At 42.4% G+C, this 21,275-nt stretch overlaps 1 protein-coding gene across 1 annotated transcript in view; it reads left to right on the top strand.

Annotated features, from left to right (window-relative positions):
• Nucleotides 1–1,455: 1,455 nt before the first annotated feature.
• Nucleotides 1,456–21,275, top strand: part of CDHR3 (cadherin related family member 3) — a 39,807-nt gene continuing 19,987 nt past the window's right edge. Inside the window, 8 exon segments of the mRNA XM_075081389.1 lie at nt 1,456–1,525; nt 5,052–5,254; nt 9,305–9,473; nt 11,983–12,068; nt 14,011–14,105; nt 14,211–14,315; nt 17,977–18,125; nt 20,389–20,578. Coding sequence (XP_074937490.1) covers nt 1,456–1,525; nt 5,052–5,254; nt 9,305–9,473; nt 11,983–12,068; nt 14,011–14,105; nt 14,211–14,315; nt 17,977–18,125; nt 20,389–20,578 — 1,067 coding nt within the window.

Below are 21,275 nucleotides of genomic sequence, written 5' to 3'. Positions count from 1 at the left end.
TCCATAATTTTTTTTATGGCCATGAAGTCTAGGCACACATTTCCTGAGGCAGTGGAAGATTAGTTTCCTCAGTACTGCAGGCTGATGCAGTGTGTGCTCCCAGATGGTATGGTGTGGCCACAGTCACTTTAAACCCAGGCTGCATATGGACTTGGCAAGGCCCTAGAAGTACCTTAAAATAGATGCAGATCAACCATCAAATAAATGTTTCTTATGATTCCCCAAACCAGTATCAGATACGTAGGTATGGCTCAGTTCCAGTCAGTAGGTTTTACCGATGCATCTTTTCCAGTTTCATTTTATCCTCCAGGAGTAGAGTCCTCCAGGGCACATCTGTACAGTAGTTTAAGGTGTGCATGCAGCAAGCATAGGCAATGCCCATCCCAGCGTTAAACTAGCTGTTCACGTTCAGCATGTTCAATTAACGTGCTTGTACTACAGAAAACACAGGAGCACAGGTCAGAGATTTCTGAACTACTGTCAGCTTTCACTGGGGCAGCCACAGGGTGTCATGCAGAACCATCTAGAGATGCTAGCTTAGCTCACAAATCAGCGTGGTTTCTCCAGAGCTGTGTTAAACCTGAATCTCTGAATTCTACCTCTTAGCAGAGGTATTAAGTTTCTGTGGAGGTGTTGAGAATCAACTAGACAAATCCCTGAGCAACCTGATCTAACTAGGCCTGCTTTGAGCAGGGTGTTTGACTAGATGACTAGATGACCTCCAGAGGTCCCTTGAAACCCAAATTACTCTATGAGTCAATGCTGATGCACTTATATTGCATCTGATTCTAGTATTAGTGTCACATCTATACTATGCTCCATGAAAAAACCCTAGGACTGCCCTTAGATTTAAAAAAGAAATGTTTCATGGGTGTATGTGTGCTCTCTGGCTAAATGCCTAATCTCAGGGAGCCAGTGCACTTTGCATAGTGGTCCATGCTGTTCCTGCGACAGCTGCAGCAAAGCTAACTTCATCATGTACGTATGCTGCAGTCTTACCTCCAGGTATGCAGTGTGTGTAGTCTGAGTAATTCTCTGATACCCAGAGGAATGAGAAAACTTCAGGTTTTTGGTTTAAGTAAGAAACAACGAGTATTTGGGCCTGGTGTGTGAAGAGAGCACCTCATTTGCCAGAGTGATGAAAGCAGCACAGTATTTCCAGATTTAGAACTTAGTAGATTCTTTTGATAATGCTTCAATAAATAAGATGATTGCAGTGAAAGGACTATTAGTGATTGTTTTCTCAAGCGTGGCCCAGGTCTGTGGATGGAGTGTCAGCAAGGAGCAGTTCTCTGACAAGCAAACAAGCTGACGGTGTTTAGAAACTCCCTTAGTGACACGGGTGCTTTGTTTCGTTCTCACTCCACAACATAACAAAGAGGAAGAATTTAGGTGGAGCTGATGTAAACTAAGGAAAATATACCATGATCCTCCTTCAGTTTGCATTCTGGGAACATGAAGGACAGGGTTGTAAAGATGATGAAGAGCATACTCCTTCTCCTCATTTTGCTGGGACTAGTATCTGGTAAGAACATGATTTCATTACACTGCTAAAATTAGAACACTGTTGGCTGTTGTGCTTTCTCTTGGGAGCTTTACAACACATATTTAGGGATAAGACACAGATGGAAAAAATCAAGTAACAATTATTTTCCTACTGAAATGGATTGAGCTCTGTGGTTACAGCAGTATAATGAAGAAGAGAATATGACTCCTAGGTAAGACACTTTGCTGGATGAGGCACTTTGTGTGCAGTAGCCACTGCTCAGTGTGGCAGTGTTGGAGTGGGAAAGAAAGTCAGCTCTCCAAGAAACAATATCTGCTATTAATACTGCGGAATTCTCCTTTCAGATGTTGGTAACATTTCTCTCTGATGAATCAAAACAAGCAAACAAACAGGACCAAACAGGACCACGCTTGTGGAGTATATTAGTAGGCATATCGTTATCTTTGCCTAGTGTAAAAACATGGGACATTTGCCAATATGAATATGTGCACGTTAGCAACTTAAAGTAGACCTTCAGACTGCAGCCTGTGTGGCTCATGGAGCACTTGATGTTGCTTGTAGTAAGCTAGCTGCTCACGTAGGGTCACTTTGCTCTCAAGGAACTGAGAGAATTCTGCCAACACCCAGGAACTTGTCAGTATTTGTTGGTTTTCCTGATGGCCCCAAAACTATGATCAGGACACTGCATGTGAATCTTAGCTTTTCTTGAAAAATAGTGGGTTTTTTAACCTACATTGTTGTGGAGAGGGAAAAGCTTGAACGTGTGACTCAAGCACACTGTGAAGACTAACAAATCACAGATAAATAAGACTTAAATATACATACAGTTCTGAAAGCCAGTCTCATGATTGCTTTGTCTTGGACTCAGCATTTGTCAATGTTTGGGATTGGTAATTCTAGATAAATAATATATTAAATTGCTTCAGGCATGTTTTGTTCTCCAAAGTAAGGATGTAAGCAAGGACTTGTGAATATGGAAAGGGGGCTTTTGCAAAATCAATTGGAAGAAGAAGCCATTTAGATGCAGTACTGAAAATTTCGGTTAAAAATAAAGAGCAAGAAGTAAGAACTTGTGATTTAGAAATACAAATCCTGAATAAACAGCCAATGAAATCTTTAGAGGTAATATAAAAATAGCAACTCTTTTCTTTCTACATTTCTAAGTGTTATAAATAATTTAATTGATTTTATGAATGGTTTCTACTAATGAACTGTGGCTTGCTGAGGGAACTGCATTCATCAGATACTGTCCACAGGAGATTATATTCAAAGTTCAGCTCCATTTACGGAAAGGTATCCCCAGAAGCCCCTCTCAGCCTAGTCTCATTTGCATGGGCAATTTTTATTGATGATATTTTCCAGAATCTGTAAGAACATTGATAAAAATTCAGTCCTTCACTGGGTCCTGCTTACACTGACATAAATCAGTAACAGCTGAGATGAACTCAGTCCTACTGGAGCGTCAGTGTGCCTGGTTCAGATTAACTCTTACAGGCTGTTCCCACCTCACAGCTTCCCACATCCCAGCCTGTACCTCACTCACCTGCAGAGTACCTCCAAGGCCTTTTTCTTCATAAACACCAGAGTAATTCCATCCAGATCAGTGATCCATGGACCTGCTGTATCTGGAGCGTGGGAGCATCAGAACCTCCATGCAGCTGTGGAGAGGCTCTGGGTAAGCACCTCAGCTCTGCCTCCTACCAGTGAGGCTCTGTGCTCAGAAGAGGTCTTCCCATAGGCAAACTCTCCCACCAAAGCCTAGTATGGCTGGTTACATGAACACCACCAGCTGTGCTCCCTCCTTCTCCTCCCCACAATGCAGTGAGTCTTGCAGGCTGCAAGAGGAAGAAGTGGAGGTGTCAGATGGAGTCATCCTGCTCTAGGAAGTGCACCAGGAAACACTGCAAGGACAAGTTCCTCCTGGGATGGGGTGTGGGAAGAAGGGAGAACATGGGACTCCATGTTTTGTCTTGTGGACTCATCCACAGCTATTAGTTTTGCTTCTCATGTAGCAAAGGCATTGGGATCCTAAGTCTTCTCTGATCCTACAGGGAACAGTTATTTGAGAGGCCAGTAATAGGAGCAATGTCCATCACACAAAGGCCATATGTGGGCTATCCCTAAAATGCTCCAAAATTTTTCTACGGATGTAGGGAAACAAGATTTTTTGACAGTTTGGGGAAAAAGTAACTGAGGCTTCTTCTAATGCCATTGGAAAGTACTGGAGTTGAACTCTGCCCCTCCAGATTAAAAAGCTTGCTGCCACTGCAGGAATAGCAGTTAGAGTGCCTCTGTTAGCTGATATGGGCCATCCCTCTCCGGCCACATGAGAAGGGGCAAAGGGAGATGGCTCTGTCCCACACCGCAGAGGTGCTGCAAAGCAGCAGATTTCACCTTGGCATTATGTTCCCAAGCTCCAGGCTGAGCCTGAGCATCCAGGCGGAAACATGCTGGAGCCCTAACGGTCACAGGCTGGCTCCCATAGCAGCTTTTTACCTTGCAGCTGCCCAGCAAAAAAAAAAAGACTTCATGGAGCTTTTGTTACAGTAATTGCTGGTATGTGAATGGCCTGGCCAGGCCTTTGAGTGAGCAATATCTGCCTCCATCTTGGCACACAGTATGTCGGAAATTAGACTGAACACAGCCAGCTTTCTTGGCAAGTGTTTTGGACAAGCCAGCGAAGCTCCCCCAGGCAACATTTAGTCCTGCCATAGTCTCATGTTGAGGTACATTGCCAGTTTAGGGATGTCCTGATTTATGTTTTCTAGACAGTCATCATGAGATAAAGCACCACAGGCCTTTGTTAACGTAACAAAACCCACACACTAAACAGCAGAGCAAGCACAGATTTTGTTTTGGGGAATCCAGAGGTCTGACTGAGAAACAAAGAGCTTACGCACAGACATTGGATGCCACAGTGCTCTGTGCTGCTTCCAGGCAGTTTTGAACCCTAGGGTGCTTTTGTGGGCCCTCATCTCCTCCAAGGAATGGAGGTTGCTCTTCCATGCTCAAAGCAGAAGACACACAGCGCATCCGAAGTTGCTGGTAACCCACACTACTGATGAACCAGGCATGCACACAGCTGTGCTAGAAAGAAAAAGAAAAGGGAAAATGGAGGAAATGGGTGCTGCAAATGGCGTAATTCACAGAAAAGATTACTTCTTTAACATTCAGCCCTATGCGATTCAAGGTGCTTTCTGATGTGATTAGTGCACAGAGGCAGCAATTAGCGCAGAGGTTGAAATAATAGAAACATGTTCAGTTTCTTTGCTTCTATATAAAGGCATATATGAAAGCAAACAATGCAGTCACAATACTACTTTAACATCAGTCACTCTAGATATATAGTATAGTACTGAATTAAAGGAAAGATTGATTCTTTTGCCATTAGCACTGGATTTACTACAGTGCAATACCACCATTCATAAGCAAAAAGAGAATCAGGTCATTTTGTGCTCATTAATAGCAGCTCTTGGCACAAGCTGTGTGCTCCTGCTAGCCTAAGATTCCCAGAAGTAATTTTACATTCGTTTTCATCTTGCAGGAAGAAGAGCCCTGTTGCTCAAGGGCTTACCTGCAACAAGCACTGTTGAAGAAAATGCAGCAGCTGGTGTTTCAGTTTATACCTTTAATGTAACTGTTTCTCCATTGTCTTCTGAAGGTGTTGCAATACTTCCTACAATAATAAATTCAAACCCACTTACAGAGGCTTTTGAGATTAAATCAAAGGGAGATCTCGAGTACAGGGTGAGTTTTACATCTAGCTTGAGCAATGTTCAGTCATGCAGGCTGATGCGCCCTGGACTACTGAGCACTGACAGTGCACAGTGACTCATCTTTTAATCAGAAAAGAGTTGCAAATGCAGACTGTGGTAGTATTTGGACATGCTGTAATAGATACGGCAAATGAGTAGCAACAGTGATTATAATTTTTAATTGCATTACCCAAAAACCACCTATGACTATAATTCCATTTATTCTGTGATAGAAAAAATGTGATTTTTGGAAAACAAAAGGTGGAGAAGAACATGTAGGACCTGTTTCTGTTTTGAGGATTTGTCCATAGTTTTTCAATTTAATTTATATGAAGTCATTGTGAATTTAAATGGCTTAGTTAAACCACACGCAGCTTCTGTTTGGCCACTCTTACCTAGAATTAAAATGAATTTGACTCACTTCCAAAATAAAGTAAGCTGAGTCAGATTAAGTCATATTTAGTTCTGAATGAAGCCTGTGACACATGAGGAAGTTATCTTGAGGTAAGAAGTTATCACACTTCCACACATCTGTGACCTATTTCTATCTATTGCGTGCTCTTGTCCGATGGCAAATGCAAAGCAATTTCTATTACTTCAGGGTAATTTTCATTGCTGGATAAATTAGCAAGTATTAGCTCATATTTGTCACTGGCAATGAGTGTTCAGATGCATAACAACTTGTCATCCCATTGTAACTCACTTCTATGTCTGAGCCTGCACAGTGACACAGAATTGTGCCTTTAAAAGATACAGATAGACACTGAGTAGAGACTTACAAAGTTAATTTGAATATATTTTTCTGGGTGTTTCCAAGGAAGTTCACATTTTCACAGAACTGATACTAGAGCTTTTTTCTTGTTCTCTTCGCTAATGTTTCTGGGAGAAAAGGTGGGGGAAGTAAGACTGTGACCCCAGGCGGTTGCAGCTTATTGATCCAACCTGTCTGGCTTCTGCCTCCCAGCAGAGTACAAAGCTCAATTGTGCCACCTCTGCTGGTTCTTTAGCTGGTCCCCAGCCAGATCAGTGAAATGGACAGAAAAAACTCTCAAAAAGCACTCTTTCACCTGTGAAGTATGGGATGTGGCTACACAAACACCTGAACTGACTCCGCTGAGGGTATCTAACAGGCAGATGGAAATGGATATGTCCCTTAAGCTAGCTTTGCTGACAGAGAATTCATAATGTGGGACTCCCTTCCTAGGCTGTATTTTGGCATTTCAAGTTAAAGCTATCCCTTCTGCTGCAAAACATAGCCCTTTTTTATATCTGCTTGTTCCTGTTCCATGCCATCTCTATACTGTGCAGCATAAACATTTTATTTTGCTGCTTGTTGAGTGGGACTGACAAATTAAACTGGAGGAAAAATAACCCTGCAAATAGGTAAAAGTCTCTCCTTGTTTTTTTTTCATGGCAGGGATGATGGAGATATTGTTCTAGCACAGTGCAGAGAGTGACACAAGGGTGAAATAAATGGCCAAGAAAGGTATAGGCTGGAGACTGCTTCTTCCAAAGTGCCAGTTTATATCCATTTCATACTAGAATGGCCTATTTGGACTTGGTATGTCTTCCTTGAACTGTGGGTGTTTTCAGGGTTTCCTAACTCACTTGAGAGACTGAAACAAAGAGGTTGGGCCAGTGCATATCAGTCATGGGAAAATGATAAATAAAACTACATACGAATTCTGCAAACTAGCAGTTGAGTGCTAATTACAACTCATAAGGCAAGGATAAATACACAAGTGTCCTTAGTTAATTTATTTGATGAGCATTGCTACTTTTAATTATCTATGCTTTGTTGTTGCAGATTGGTACAATATTTTGTAAAAGTAATGTGATCCAAAATTAGATACTTCAGCGCTACCTACTGCCACTAAATCTTTGCTAAGATATAGAAAAATGAAGTATTTAATGCATGAATTATGTTGTTTGCAGATTAGCTAAGTACCTCTTAGCACAGGCTTTCCTGTATTTATGAAGCACATTCACTCCTGTTGCAGCAAGGCAAGGCAATATCACATTTCTTGATATGTTCTGAGATTTCTGAGAAAGTCCCTGTTTCTGCGACCTGGGCCCAGCCCATTCCTCATCTTACTCTTGTTTGAAGAATGCCATGGGCAGAAAATGTGTTGAATGCATGAAAACATACTGTTGCCCGAAACTACCATGATGCTGTTGGTGGTGCTCCCTCTGCATCCCGGGAGTGAAGGGGCAAGGAGGGAGCAGTGAAATTCCCAAATCGAACAAGGGGTAGACAGTTATGGGATGACTCTAGACCCCCTTTGACAAAGTCTGCAGCTGCTTCAAGTGTGTATGGTGCTGTCTTTATCAGTAAGAATTGCTCCTACCTGGAGAAGAGGTGAACTGTGGCTCACAGCCTACACCAGTGACAAGCTGTTCTGTAAAGGAGAGTGGAAGACAAGTATTTAGACAGTCTGGCTGTAGTTACATGACCAATGAAAATATTTGGCTGTGAACTGGAGGGATAATCCCCAGAGCACGTAATTTCTGCTTAGAATTGGACAGTTTCTTATTCTGAATTCATTGCATCTGTTTACTGTATTTAGGTCTCCAGCAAACATTCATTTTGGAGAGCAAGCTTCCCATTGGTGTTACAAGCTTTTGTAGAATGTTTTTTCTGACTCAGCATCACTTCTATGGGGAACTTCTATTTGTCCAATATAGGAGAGAAGGAGACCACCCAGAACACAGTTGTTTTCTCCTGCAGCAGTGTAACAAAATGATCCAAAAGGTTCCAGAGAGCAGCCGTTTTACATACCTGAAAGAATAAAATGTTTGTGCTTCTGTTCACTCTCCTCCGACTTTGTTAATTAACTCTATTTTGGCTTCTGTCTTCTAATTGTGATGCCGTCACTTTTGCATTTGTCCTCTGGCCACAGCATCTCATCTAAAATCAAGGATTGATTTCATTGTTCTCCTTCTACATCCTCTCTAGGCTCCTCTGCTCCACAGTATTGTAAATACACTGACATGCTCCTTGCCACACGCACTTGTGAGCCTCAATTCTTCTCCTTCTCCAGTTTCACAGCAACCCCACTACTGGTGTTCAAGCTTCAGAGTTTTTTAGCTACACAGCAAATTTAACAGTCATCTTTTCCTTTCTTGTCCAAGAAAGGAAAGTTCTTGTTTCTTTATTAATTTCAGCAGTGAATATCATGGCATACAACATTCAGCATCCTGCTGTTGCTCTGGACTCATCCTAAATCCAAAATGAATTTTTTCATATTTTTAATGGAATGTCAGTCTTGTGCTTATACAGCTTCTGTGTTAAGAGGTGATGTGCGGAGCTGGAAGTCTTAAAAAAAACAACCCAAAGTAAACATTTGCCTTACCAATCTTACAAAAATTAAGACCTGTGTTATTTTTTAATTAGTTCAACATATTCACCAAACAGTTCTGGTCCCTCTCGCATTCAGTGTGCTCGTGGAGCTTCCCCCTTTCTTTGCTTTCCTGCAAGTCTTCTCCCAGACGCAGCTTATACAAGGAAGGGGCTGGTACCTGCTAGACTATACATTCTCCTGCCCCCACGCTCGTTATTGCAAATAAATGGTCTTCCCCTTCGTGCTCCTAACCCACAGAAACAGTGAAACTACCCTTGGGTCCTGCAGGGCTTCCTCCCAGTTTTCAGTCTCATCACACCTCGACTGCTCCTGGAGCTTGGTGAGAAAAGGTGAGGACTTGGCACAGACAAGTTACAGCAAAATGTAGTCCTGGCCTTGAAGGCAAAGCATGGCCTTCAAGGGCATGTGAGGCAGGACAGCTCCTTCTAGGCTTTCTCTTCCTCAAATTGTCCCTCACAAAAGAGGTCCTTGAGTGGCTCCATGAAGCCATAACATTTTTGTCTTTCCACTCTGCTTTTCTCACATTTCTGCCACTGACAAGAAATGTACCAGCAAGTAGAAGATGATCTAAAATACTCACTGCTTACTGATGGACAGTGCCCCTTTACTTGTATTTACTTGTATAGACTCTGACTTATATCTCTTTTATCATGTGCTAAGAATAATTTTTTTCTTTTCAGGTTGTTACTACTGGAAACCCTGTCATAGATTATGAAACTATGCCAAAGAGCTTTGATTTACAGATTTTTGTTGAAGATACAACTGGGAGAACTGACCTTAAAGTACTGACTGTCCGAGTAACAGATAAAAATGAACGTCCTGTATTTCGAGGAAATATGGCAATTCAAAGTAAGGTGGTGGTGGTATTTGAAAAGAACAATACTTGAAAAGATGACATCAGATTAAAAAGCCACTATAGCTGCATACAGTGCCTGTAGCTAAAGTGGTCTAAGCATTTCCCTTTTGGAAAACAAGGGAGGAACAGGACACTTTTTATCAGAGCTTTATTTTACACAAATGTTTGGAATGCTTCATCTCTGGAAATGCTCTTTTAGTTTTCTTAAAGCTTTGACCAAAAATGATTTAACCATTTTGAAGCACCTGAAGAATTATAAGAAAGAAAAATATTTTTTATACCAATAAATATGGATGTTCTTTTTTTGATGAGATGAATACCTACCTAGAGTTACGTATTAGAAACTTGAAGTTTGGTGGGGATATAACCATTTAATATGGGTACATGTTTCAGTTGTTTGTTGAAAACTGGACAGATTTGGAGAAGCAAGATAAATTTAAATTAGTGTGTCCTGTGTATGTGCAAGAATTTCTGAGGGGAAACAATAAAAAAATTGCTCTGCCAATGTTTCACACCTGCGTATTGCATTTGCACCTGCACATGAGAAATTAAGTGGAAAATTGGTTTTGAAGAGTGAGATCTCAGAGATTGTGCTCTATAGTGGTGCAAATGGATAGAGGCAAAGAATTCTGTCTCCTGTGTGGGGCAGATGGCCTCAGCCAGGTTTATTTTCAGACCACTGGCAAAGGTGCAAGAGGGAGGAGTTTGCAGTAGCCTTAGGAATGAGGCTGGAGTGTCTAAACCCTGGCTGTCAGTGCAGGCTTCGCATGCCATGTGGTACATAATATGAGTGACAACACCATCAATAAAAAGGACAGGAAATAACTGTCTTACTCTCTGAGCAACATTATCATGTTTATTTACTAAGGAGAGGACCTGGAAAAATTGTACCATGAGGCAACAGGGTATGGCGATGTATTTATTGTGTGTTTACACACAGACAGAACAGTTCAGGTAGTGGGTAAAAATATGCTCTTATTATTTCACGAGGTGCTGACAGCCTGTTTGAAGTCTTGATATTCTAACAGCACTGTATAGAAGAGCACTCAATAATTCAATATTCAATTTTTTTGCTGTTGGAAAATATCAAACTGTGATCTGTTTGTGGTAGGCATTCAAAGCTGGCAGCTGAACACCTCCCCCCACACCCCCACACCCCTCTCATCTGGACTAGCAGCAGCATTGTATAGGCTGTGACTTGCAGCCTTTGGAGTGGTCAGGGGCTGCAGCCTTGACTTCTGCCTGCTACAGAGGGCAAGGCTTTTCTGCCCAGATGTGTTCAGCCCAGGCCTGCTCAAATGCTCAAATCCAGCTGGCTTCGCTAATGCCTCCGAATCACATTCATGTTCCTGCTTCCATAAAATACTTAGTTTGTAAAGCAAATTACCTTCCCCTAGGGAAGAGGCTGTGTCATCTCAGTATAGCTGGTGCCTTGTGTATCATGGGTGCTGCTGGAATCTAATAATAATTAAATGTGACACTTCAGGGGATCGGCACAGCATGAAACGCACTTTACGTGGGAGCTTGTTACAAATAAGTGCATCAGCTTAACTCTCAGCCAGAGCTGCCATAAATTGGTGAGCACAGATGTCTGATCTGTCTAACTGTGTGGCTTTAGTTAACAGTACCAGCTACAATTAGACACTAATTGCGCATTCGCTAGTTGTGAAAAAGCATCTCCCTCTCATTAAACTTTATATTCATATTGTTGTCCTCTGGGAACAACTCATTACGCTTCTCTGGGATTCCCACTGCTCTGATGAGAAACAGCAGTCAGCAGGGGTCACAGTTGAAATTAATAGTCCAGAAACAGCGGGTCCAGCAGACACAAAAGGGCATAAAGCAAATAATGTGATCTAAAGATCAGTTGTTCTTTTAATCGCTATAGCCAAGGAGAGCTAAACCTGTTGCCAGTGCCCCAGTACAGGATGGCCTGGCAGTGAGAAATCCTGACATGGAAAGATGTACACCTTGCACTGAATTAGCACCCTTAATAAGGCAAAAATTTAAGTCAGAACAGACCATCCACTGTTTGTTTACCTCACAGGTGTAAAGGAAAAGCCGAAATTAAGAGGAAAGTCTCTGAGCTCTCCTGGCAGGGGGCGGGGTAGGTGGGAGAGGATGGTGATGAGGACCTAGCACAGGGCTATGTTCTCCCCATCTGCATAGTAAAGAAAGACACAGGTGTAGCCCAATTGCATTGTTTCACTCCATACCTGGTGAGCAGCTCAAGACAGGCCGTAAGTAAAGATCAGTCTTTCTTGCAAAGGCACAATTCATATTGCAACTCACAGTGATGGTTGCCTGTTTACAGATATGCTACTGGTTTCTTTTTATCTTTTGAGTATTTGTGCTCTTTGTGATGATTTTGGAATTACACTTGTGAATTGAGAAGGTGTAGCAGGCAGTACTAGGTCTGGACAGCTTCAGTGTACCAGTATGTTTGCTGCCGTGTCCTTTATTCTTACCCGATTAACAATGGTTATGCTTATATCCATGCAGCCGTAATGATCTATGTCTTGGAAGGAACACCTCCAGAATGCATTTACAAAGTTGATGCAGCTGATCCTGAAAATGCTGAACTCAAAGTAAGTTGTATTAAAGAAAAAACCCAGAGATTATATAATCCACTGTATCTGAAATGCTAATTGCCAGCATCTTTCAACAAATTCCTTCCTTATCAGGAACACAGGAAAAGGTTTAATCAGGAAAAAAGAAGCATTTTCAATAACAAACTAAGAAAACCCAGACTCAATGTTTGGGCACAAATTGTATTTTGAGTTCTCAGCCCTCCAAAATTAAGGGATATTGAATGCGGAGTTTGATATACTTAGTCAGAGATACAGCAGAAATTGTGTCTCTCTTTTTCTTTTAGATGGCTTGCAAAACATTTCTTGTAGATGAGAGCGACTAAAAGTTAATAAAATTTTTGACCTTCTGTATCACAATGTAAATTCTTTTAAATGAGGCAGTAAGGAAATCGCTTACAAGGCAACTGAATCTCAGCTTTTTGACAATCCCAGGGCAAACTGTGACCTTCAGTTAAGAAAGTGTGTTAGCTGATCTGAAAATACTCTTGGTATCAGCAAAAATTTCTGGAAAGTGATAAGTTTGTTTGCAGACAGGGGAAAAGTATCTGTACTTACCTAGGAATTGGGTTGTAGCTTTGCTTTATTTGCTTTGGCTTTTAAAAGACAGCACATTCAAGAGCTGAACCTGAAGATGCTACTTGAATGTGTAGCATTATTCAAGAGAGCAATTACCTTGAAGTCTGTCCTCAGGCTTTGCCCAGTCAAACCACCAAACCTGAGGTGGTCAGGCGGGAAGCAGAGGCCTGGGGTTTAGCTCTGCTTTGTTTCTGAAAGCAATGGCAGCAAGTTCCACATGCCTTCTAACCCCTGACAAAGCTCAGGCATAATAAGGAGCTACAAATATAGAAATGCTGGGCAACAGGTAAAATAATAATCTGGAGAAGGAATTTAGAAAGGTAAACTGGCAAAAAATTTGTTAATATAATTGTAATCACCTAGGTGCTTTTTTTTAAAACAATTTCGATTAAATCTATCACTGCAGGAGGCAAGTTGTTTCACTTAGCACTCTGTACCTCCTGTTTTTTTCCCAAAAGATAACATGAGAGCGGTTGCATCCCCTGGACAGATCTGGTCAGTGGATTTTGCATATTACTTGTATGGTGCATGACCCTCTGATGTTGTATACTTCAGACTTTATGAGTATTATTAACACCTGCACCAGCAAAGGAAATGTCCTTGAGGGCTTATTGGTGATGGCCTGGCAGAGGCATGTGGACAGTAGCAGGGAGGTCATGGTGGGTGTGTGGTAGCTACCCGCAGCCAGGATCAGGGTGCTGCCTTTCTCCCTGCTCTGTAGGGTGTCAGGGTGCTCAGCTCCTCCCCGCACCCATGCACTGGTGCAGTACCCATTTGCGTTGTGCAATCACAAAGCAGCTGCTGCTACATGCCACCACTGAACACCTGCATTAACACTGAGCTGTTGTGAACGCCTTTCAGCCTCACACCCTCACATACTCTGTGAAAGTCCACTCTCCCCTCCTTGGCCTCTCCCATCATCCCACTCCTAAACTTCATTGCCTCCTGCACAGTGAATCTTATGCTCCCCAAATCCAGCCTCACCCCTTCTTCTCTCTCTTCTCCTTTGTGCTCTGTTGCCACTATAAAGCTGATTTTTGCCTACTGCGCTGTGGCTCTGCTGGCTGGCCTCGATGTTAAATTCTCCTTGCAGAGCTGGAGTTCACAGAGATGGAGATTAGTGTGGGCTTTATTTTAATCCAGTGTCTGTGGCTCTCCACTGGCTGTCAAGCAAAGCACGTACAACCACGTTTGAGCTGCTTCGGCTCAGATGATCAGGGCTTGTGCTGGCATCTGCATGTCACCATGTTTCACAGTTTTGGGGCCAATACTGTAGTACTACTTGGCCCATTTTACAAGACAAGGAATGAATGGAGGGATGTTTAAAGATACAAAGACTAATTTCCTGCTCTCTTCATTTCAGTATTCACTGCTCCCTGCATCAGTGCCATTCTTGGTCTTGAAAAGCGGAGCCATTTTTTCCACAAAAAAGTTTGATTATGAGAAAGATCCACATTGGTGAGCATGTATTTTATTTACATGGTCTATTAACTTACAGTAGGCAGAGAAATGTTTTCCTACATAACCACCAGAAGATTCTTATTTTGTTTTATTATTTAACAGTTATTTTTTAAATATAACAGTGACAGATCCAGAAGGACTCAACTCGACTAAAACACTGAATATAAATATAATTAACATCAATGATGAAAGACCTTACTTTACCACGTGAGTGAAAAACTTACATTGTACTCAAAATCTAGATGTTTTCCCACCTTTACTGCTTTGGCATCAATGGGAGGGTATAACGTAAGGGCAAGTAAATATAACAAAATACTACTGAAAACAGTATTTTCTTTTTTTTTTTTTTCCTTTTATTGCTGTTCTTCTACTGGAAAGCTTTTCCCTCATTTCTCTCTTTTATTCTTATTTGTATTATTAACAGTTTGAAGTTTTCCAGGCTCTGCCTTCATGCTAAGAACAGCCAAACAAGCTTGTTGTACTTGTTAGCATTTAGAGAGGTTAAAGCTGTGCAAAGACCTTTGGACAAGTTCAGACAAGGAGACTAATTTTACACTGTGTGAATACAATCATATAGAATTTACCCTTCATGCAGATGTGCATTTCACTGTAATGATGTTTATTCATGCAGAAATGTCTAGACATAAAAAGGTCTCACTTTTGATCTGTCTTCCTCTTCTTCCCAGACACTTACGCTTGTAAACAATCCTGGTGATTTTTGAAACTTTGTTGTCTCTTACCATGTCATAAGCAGGAAATTGTGTCATAACATGCAAGTCAGAAATAGCTTTTGAAGACTAATGGAGTTTTAGTTGGAATCAGGAATATTGTTGAAAATTTGGAAAAATGGGAAAGAATATACACGTGCCACCAGCAGGCTGTTTTATGGTGGAAAGCATGATGGGTGATTGTTTCTGAAACAGGAGTTTGACAACTATTGCAGTTGATCTGGTTCTGTTATTGATTTATCTTTGTCTCTTGCATGAGACACTAGTTGGTTTCAAGACACACTCTTTATATCTCCTGATCCTGAGGCTCTGCAAGGTCCTCGCTGAGAATATTTAAGATGGCTGCCCTCCTGCCATCTGTGCAGAGGAGAAGGCAGTGTAGCACTGGGACATGCCAAGAGGTTTCCAGCCACTTATTTGGAGCAATATTCTGGATGCTTTGTGGAGCCAGAGCAATGCACGGCTCCTGGGCTGAGGCCAAGGATCTAGACCTTGCTGGGTAAAGGGGTGGACAATCTGAAGAAACTGAAAAATGAAATGTTAGAAACAGACATGGATTTTTTTTGTTGTTGCCACTTATTTAATACTTGAACTTCATGGCTGCAATAATCTATAAGGTTAACAGCTCGCTCCATGTTACTGTAGTGCTACAAGCAGGAGGAATCCTCTTCCCAGTGACGTTTGCACATTGTGTTCTGGACTGATTATTTCCTCCAAATACTGCCATTTCTGTTTATTTATCCTTATGTCTGGAATGCTAAAGGAGTACTTTAAGTATTTATCTACTTTTTTGAATTAGTGAAAGCTGCAGTGACTTGAGCATCCATAACACCTAAGGTCTAAGACTCAGTTCTCATATGGCACAAATAAGGCCTGGTATTTGCCTGAATCTTCTCCCTTTTAGATTGACACTACAGACCAAAAAGAGCCGCTCAGTTTGTAAAGAACTTTAGGTTAAATTACACTTCATAAGCTGCCCTCAGTATGCACATGTGTGGCCGCTCCCCTGCTAAAATGTGAGCTGCATGCTGGGCCTATGTACTTTGTGACACTATAATAATTAGTGGGATGAGAGCTGGGGAAACTCGACTAGTTAGCGAACCTTATTTATTTTCTCCCCCATCAAAGCTTTCAAGAACAGAGTTTCAAAGGGTCTTTTAAATTGTTCCCATAGTATATGCAAGCACATCTGTTTTTGGTGTTCACAACACTACATTGGCATTCAGCCTTTTGAAATTCTGGCTGTTAAAATCAGTGGAAAACTTGTGGAGTCAGGAAAACAAAGGAGAAGACAAGAAAACAAACATATGCTTCCTTTGCTATTACATTGCAGTGTCTAAAAGGTCTGCTTCAACCATTCTGTAAAAAACCAATGGCAGGTGGCAGACAGATGGACAACAGGACACAGCCCAGATCTAGCTGCATAGGAAATGGCCCCAACTCCTCCCCAGCTGTACTAGTACTCCGTGCTACAGGGATGTGCTCAAAAACATCCCATTTCTTCCCAAGAGATCTGGTGGGGACTGGACAATGGTTGGTGCAGGGCACAGGGGAGCTGGTAGGGCTACAAAGGTGGAGCTGTGGTGAATTTTCTGTCCACAGAATGGTTGGAGTTGTGATCGCTGTGGGCACAGGGAGTTCCCTACTTTGAGCCAAACCCAGTAAGAGCTGTCCCTCCCATATTGCCCAGTGATCAGAGAGGCATTTTGGGGTGGCATTTTTGGTCACAGTGAAGGAGGTACATTGCTATTTGTTTTGTTTCTGAGTGACTCTGGAAGCAACAGGAAAACAAGGAAGGAAGATATCCAATGCCAAGAGCAAGACAGAAACATAATAAATACACTGACTCCCCAGCCTTCACAAACTCCTTGTTTTCTTCTGGCTGTAAGTTAGGTGTTTTTACTGGGAAAACACTATGCGATTTCTGTCCTGTATGCTTTCCTTTTTTCGTATGAGCTGACAAAACAGCTGAAGATACTGTGTCTTCTTAACCATTTTTAAAATTGCGAGTGGAGACCTGGAGGCATGGGATCTTCTGTTCTGTCTCTGCAGTTCTCTGCTCCGTGGCTCCATGGGCTAAGTGGCCCATGATGTTGGTTTTCAGAGGACAATAAGGGCTTATGCTTTCCTTTACTGGGAACTATAGATTAGTCAATTACCTAAGTGGTGGCATAGGAAGCTTCAAATGTTCAAAAAGGATTCAGTCTTGAAGCATACTCCTAATGCTTTTCTGAACTCTTGAGCACCTTCCACTCCCTTTGATTTCTAAAAGCAGGAGATGTTTGTGTGTTTGTGTGTGTTTCAGTAGAATAAGTCAGCCTTCATAAATTCCTTGCACAGTTTTTGTGTGCTTGTCCACACCTGCTTTTGCATGTGGTTCAAGTACCATTATTGCATACCTGAGTACCCATGTGAACATGCAACTGCAACCATTATAAGCAATCCTGCACAATTACCTGTCAGACTATATCTGAGCTATAAAACTCACTTAATTCATGGGAAATTTGGGAGCACTGGCATACCAAACAGCAGCAGTAAAGAACTGTTTTCCCTACATAGAATGAATCAGACAGACAGATGTTGCTGGGAGTTTGGAGCGTGTCCATCTGGTGGGCACCCACAGGAGTGCTCTTCCCTGCCTCCACCTACTGCAGGGGCAACTCAGCTGTTTAGTAGTACTGTTGTCCCCCAAAAGCCTCCAGCATTCATTCCAAAAGATGATTAATTGTATTACTGCATCTATTTTTGTTTTTCTTTTGTAAAATGAAGGAATTAAAGCAAGTGGCATTACAAGCTGGTGGCTTTGTAGGGAGACAGACTGCATGACTTAACAGCCCCTTCCATCTTCAGCTTCCATGATTCTGTGAAAGTCAAACTGTTTTTACTGTGAAAAAGTTGCAGGGGAAGGACACTTACTTGTGTGGCTATGTCATGCTTTATGATCACACACCAGTTCAGCTATTGCTACACGTCCAGCTGGCAGAAACAGTGACTGGGATATTTACCCTGACATGCAATGGCCATCTCTGAGTCCAGAGTGGCCATGGCTCTCCTGCTCAGTTGGCTGCTCAGCTAAGTCTGTGTTCAGCTGCCCTTGCAAACACAGATGTGTGCATTGCTGAATTTATTTTATCTTGTAGAAAGCAAAGAATCTACAGGATTCCAGAGGAGCAAACCCTGGGCACCGTTGTTGCCAATATGACAGCTAAAGATCCTGATGATGAAGACTCTCCCAGCAGACTTTTATACAGCATCCAGTCTTCTGACAGATATTTCTCCATAAATCCGTGTAAGACCAAAAAAAAAAAAAAGTGCTTTCTGACACCTGAAAAAGAGAGTGGCTACTTGAAGAAAATTTTTTTTTTGCCTTAGTTTTAAACTGACTTACTTTATTCTGTGGCTACCCCTAGAAATAAGAAATGCTCGGTACATTATTAGGGTCAAATTCTTCAGTCAGCGGACCAAGATTCAGTAAGATATCTTGAAGGAAGTAGACTAAAGGTGACTTACTGACAAATATTCATGGTCCCTTGGGTGGAGGAAAGATTATTTGCCTTCTTTTCAATCTCTGAGGACTGAAGCGACCCTTTCTGGGGCTCCTGAAACAGCTGCACATAGTTAGACCATAATGTCCTCTTTCCAGCCTGAAATCTGCTCTAGCATTGAAGTGCACAGCAAATCTGCACCTCAGCTTCATTGCTTGTTTCATGACCCTTCTTAGGCAAGGCCATCCAAAAGAGTCCTCTCTCTCATGCTGGTCCTGTCTCCCCATGCTCTCTGGGGTGTGTATACCAGTGCCCTGAGGTTTTTGCTCCAGGGCTGTCATTCAGTGACTCCTTCACTCCTTGTCTGCTATTGCTTTAGAACTGCTTATTACAGCTGTAAGAGGTGCCACACAACACAGTGCTGTGGGGGATCAGGATGATCCTTAAATGCTTTGGATCCCCTATGTCCTTTGGCCATGTATTGTCACCCTCCCTGTCAATTACACTTCAAAAGGCAGAAGATATATACACTGCTCCTTTACCTCCGTTGTGCTCTGGGAATAGTACTGTGCTCTGACACAAAAACCTCTTTTTGAAGAGAGGCTAACAGAAGTGAAAAAAATATTAAGTGAATGGCTGACCAGAGCACTTGGCACAATCTGTCACACAACTAAGAGCAGCTCTGTTGATGTGTGAGTAGATTTAGAGGTGCTGAAGGATGCTTGAATAATAACAGTAGGAAGTGAAGCAGTCTTACTAGCTAGAGGCCCAATGTTATTCAATATCTTTATAAGTGATCTGGATAATGGCATCAAGTGTAGCCTGATGAAGTTTGCTGATGACACCAAATTGAGCAGGGAAGTAGACACTCCAGAAGGGGTTGCTGCTCTGCAGGAAGATCTGGACAGGCCGGAGGAGTGGGCTAACAAGAACCTTATGAAGTTCAACAAAGAGAAGCGTAAGGTCATGCACCTGGGAAAACATAACCCGGGAGTGCAGCACAGACTGAGATCCACCTGGCTGGAGAGCAGCTCTGTCGAAAGGGACCTGGGGGTCCTGGTAGACAGAAAGCTCAACATGAGCGAACAGTGTGCTGCTGCAGCCAAGAAGGCCAACAGGATGCTGGGTTGCATCAAAAAGGGCGTCGCCAGCAGAGAGAAAGAAGTCATCAGCCCACTCTACTCAGCGCTTGTCAGGCCACACCTGGAGTACTGTGTGCAGTTCTGGTCCCCAATACACAAAAAAGATGTGGTCAGGCTGGAAGGGGTCCAGAGAAGGGCCACCAAGATGGTCAAAGGACTGGGAAGCTGCCATACGAGGATAGGCTGGGAGAGCTGGGTTTGTTCAGCCTTGAGAAAAGGAGGCTCAGAGGGGATCTCATCACCATGTACCAGTACTTAAGGGGTAGCTACAAAGAAGATGGAGACTCCCTTTTTACATGGAGTCCCATGGAGAGGACAAGGGGGAATGGACACAAGTTGCTCTTGGGGAGATTCCAATTGGACACGAGAAGGAAATTTTTCCCAGTGAGGACAGTCAACCATTGGAATAATCTCCCCAGGGAAGTGGTTGACTCGGCCACGTTGGACACTTTCAAGAGTCATCTGGACAGGGTGCTGGGCCATTTTGTCTAGACTGTGCTCTTCCTAGAAAGGTTGGACTAGATGATCCCTGAGGTCCCTTCCAACCTGTGATTCTGTGATTCTGTGACAGCACAGGCATTAGCAGCTCATTGTCCTCGATGCTTTGTGAGTGCACTCAACTCTGACTTGTATTGACTCTTTGAAAGCATAAGGGAAATCTAATTGCTTTCCAAGCCCTCTGCTGATGCCACCTGTAGCATATTTTTGAGCAATGGTTGTCTGTCAATTAGTCTTACACATGACTTTCAGAGCCATTTTTTATAATTTTGAAAAATAACTAAACCAGGCATGATTTGCACAGAACAGAATACTTTTTATCCTGCCACCTGTCTGCTGAGGTACGATGTCCTCTTGCATGCACACCACAACTGTTTCTTACTTCCCTCCATGGTAAGCATCTAACTTCTGGATGCTTTCTTCCCAGCAACCGGAGTGCTGCAGGTGACTGGGAGAATTGACCGAGATGCCCTTCCACTGCGGCTCCATCCTAACATTTCAGTGATAGTCCGCGTAGAGGAAAGTCCCAGCAGCGATCATGCCAGCGAAATGGAGATCACAATCATTATTGATGATATCAATGACAACCCACCAGAATGCAATCCTTCTACCTTCAGGTATTGAGGGTCTTCATTGCCTTAATGTTGCCTTGTTGCCCCAAACCAGTGTGCAGCCTAGGGTTCACCAGTTAGCGTCCCCAGACCTACTACAGCTAGAGGTTCAAATGGACATTTATCTTTAAGCCTTTAAAGGTTAATGTTCACTGTAAATGTCTTAGGGCACAAATCTCAATTTCCTGACATGTTTAAACTGGGAATTTGGACTAAAAATATCTGTGTACTTTCAGATACTTTATTTATCTTTCTTTCAGATACATAAACCCTAAGGATATCAGAGACATGTGTTATAGAGTTACTTTTCTAACCCATTCAGATCCAGGCTCCTCCTTTCTTACTTTATGCTAAGCTGTGAGTCATTCGCCAGGGGAAGCTTGCCAGTCAGTTCTGGAATTTTATTTTAAACTTCCCAGTCTTCTCTTCTAAATCTCTCCCGGGGGACCTGCGTGATTTTTGTCTAATGCAATCCGTAAGATCTTCAGAGCCCAGATTACCTCTTGTTATAGGTGTCCTCTGTGCATAGCAACTTAGTCATGGACTTTGCCATGGCTATGAATGCTCTGAGACCTTTGTGATTATCAGGTGGTTTATACTTGTAGATGAGGTTATACAATTAACTCCATTTTACAGATGAAATGTGTCATAGAAAGACTGAAGTAAAAATTGTCCATCTGAAGTGACGTGCCTGGACTTTGAT

This window comes from Phalacrocorax aristotelis, chromosome 1 (assembly GCF_949628215.1).
Source record: "Phalacrocorax aristotelis chromosome 1, bGulAri2.1, whole genome shotgun sequence".
NCBI classification, from domain to species: domain Eukaryota; kingdom Metazoa; phylum Chordata; class Aves; order Suliformes; family Phalacrocoracidae; genus Phalacrocorax; species Phalacrocorax aristotelis.
The sequence above is the reverse complement of the archived record's forward strand: the minus strand, read 5'-3'. Positions and strand labels throughout refer to the sequence as shown.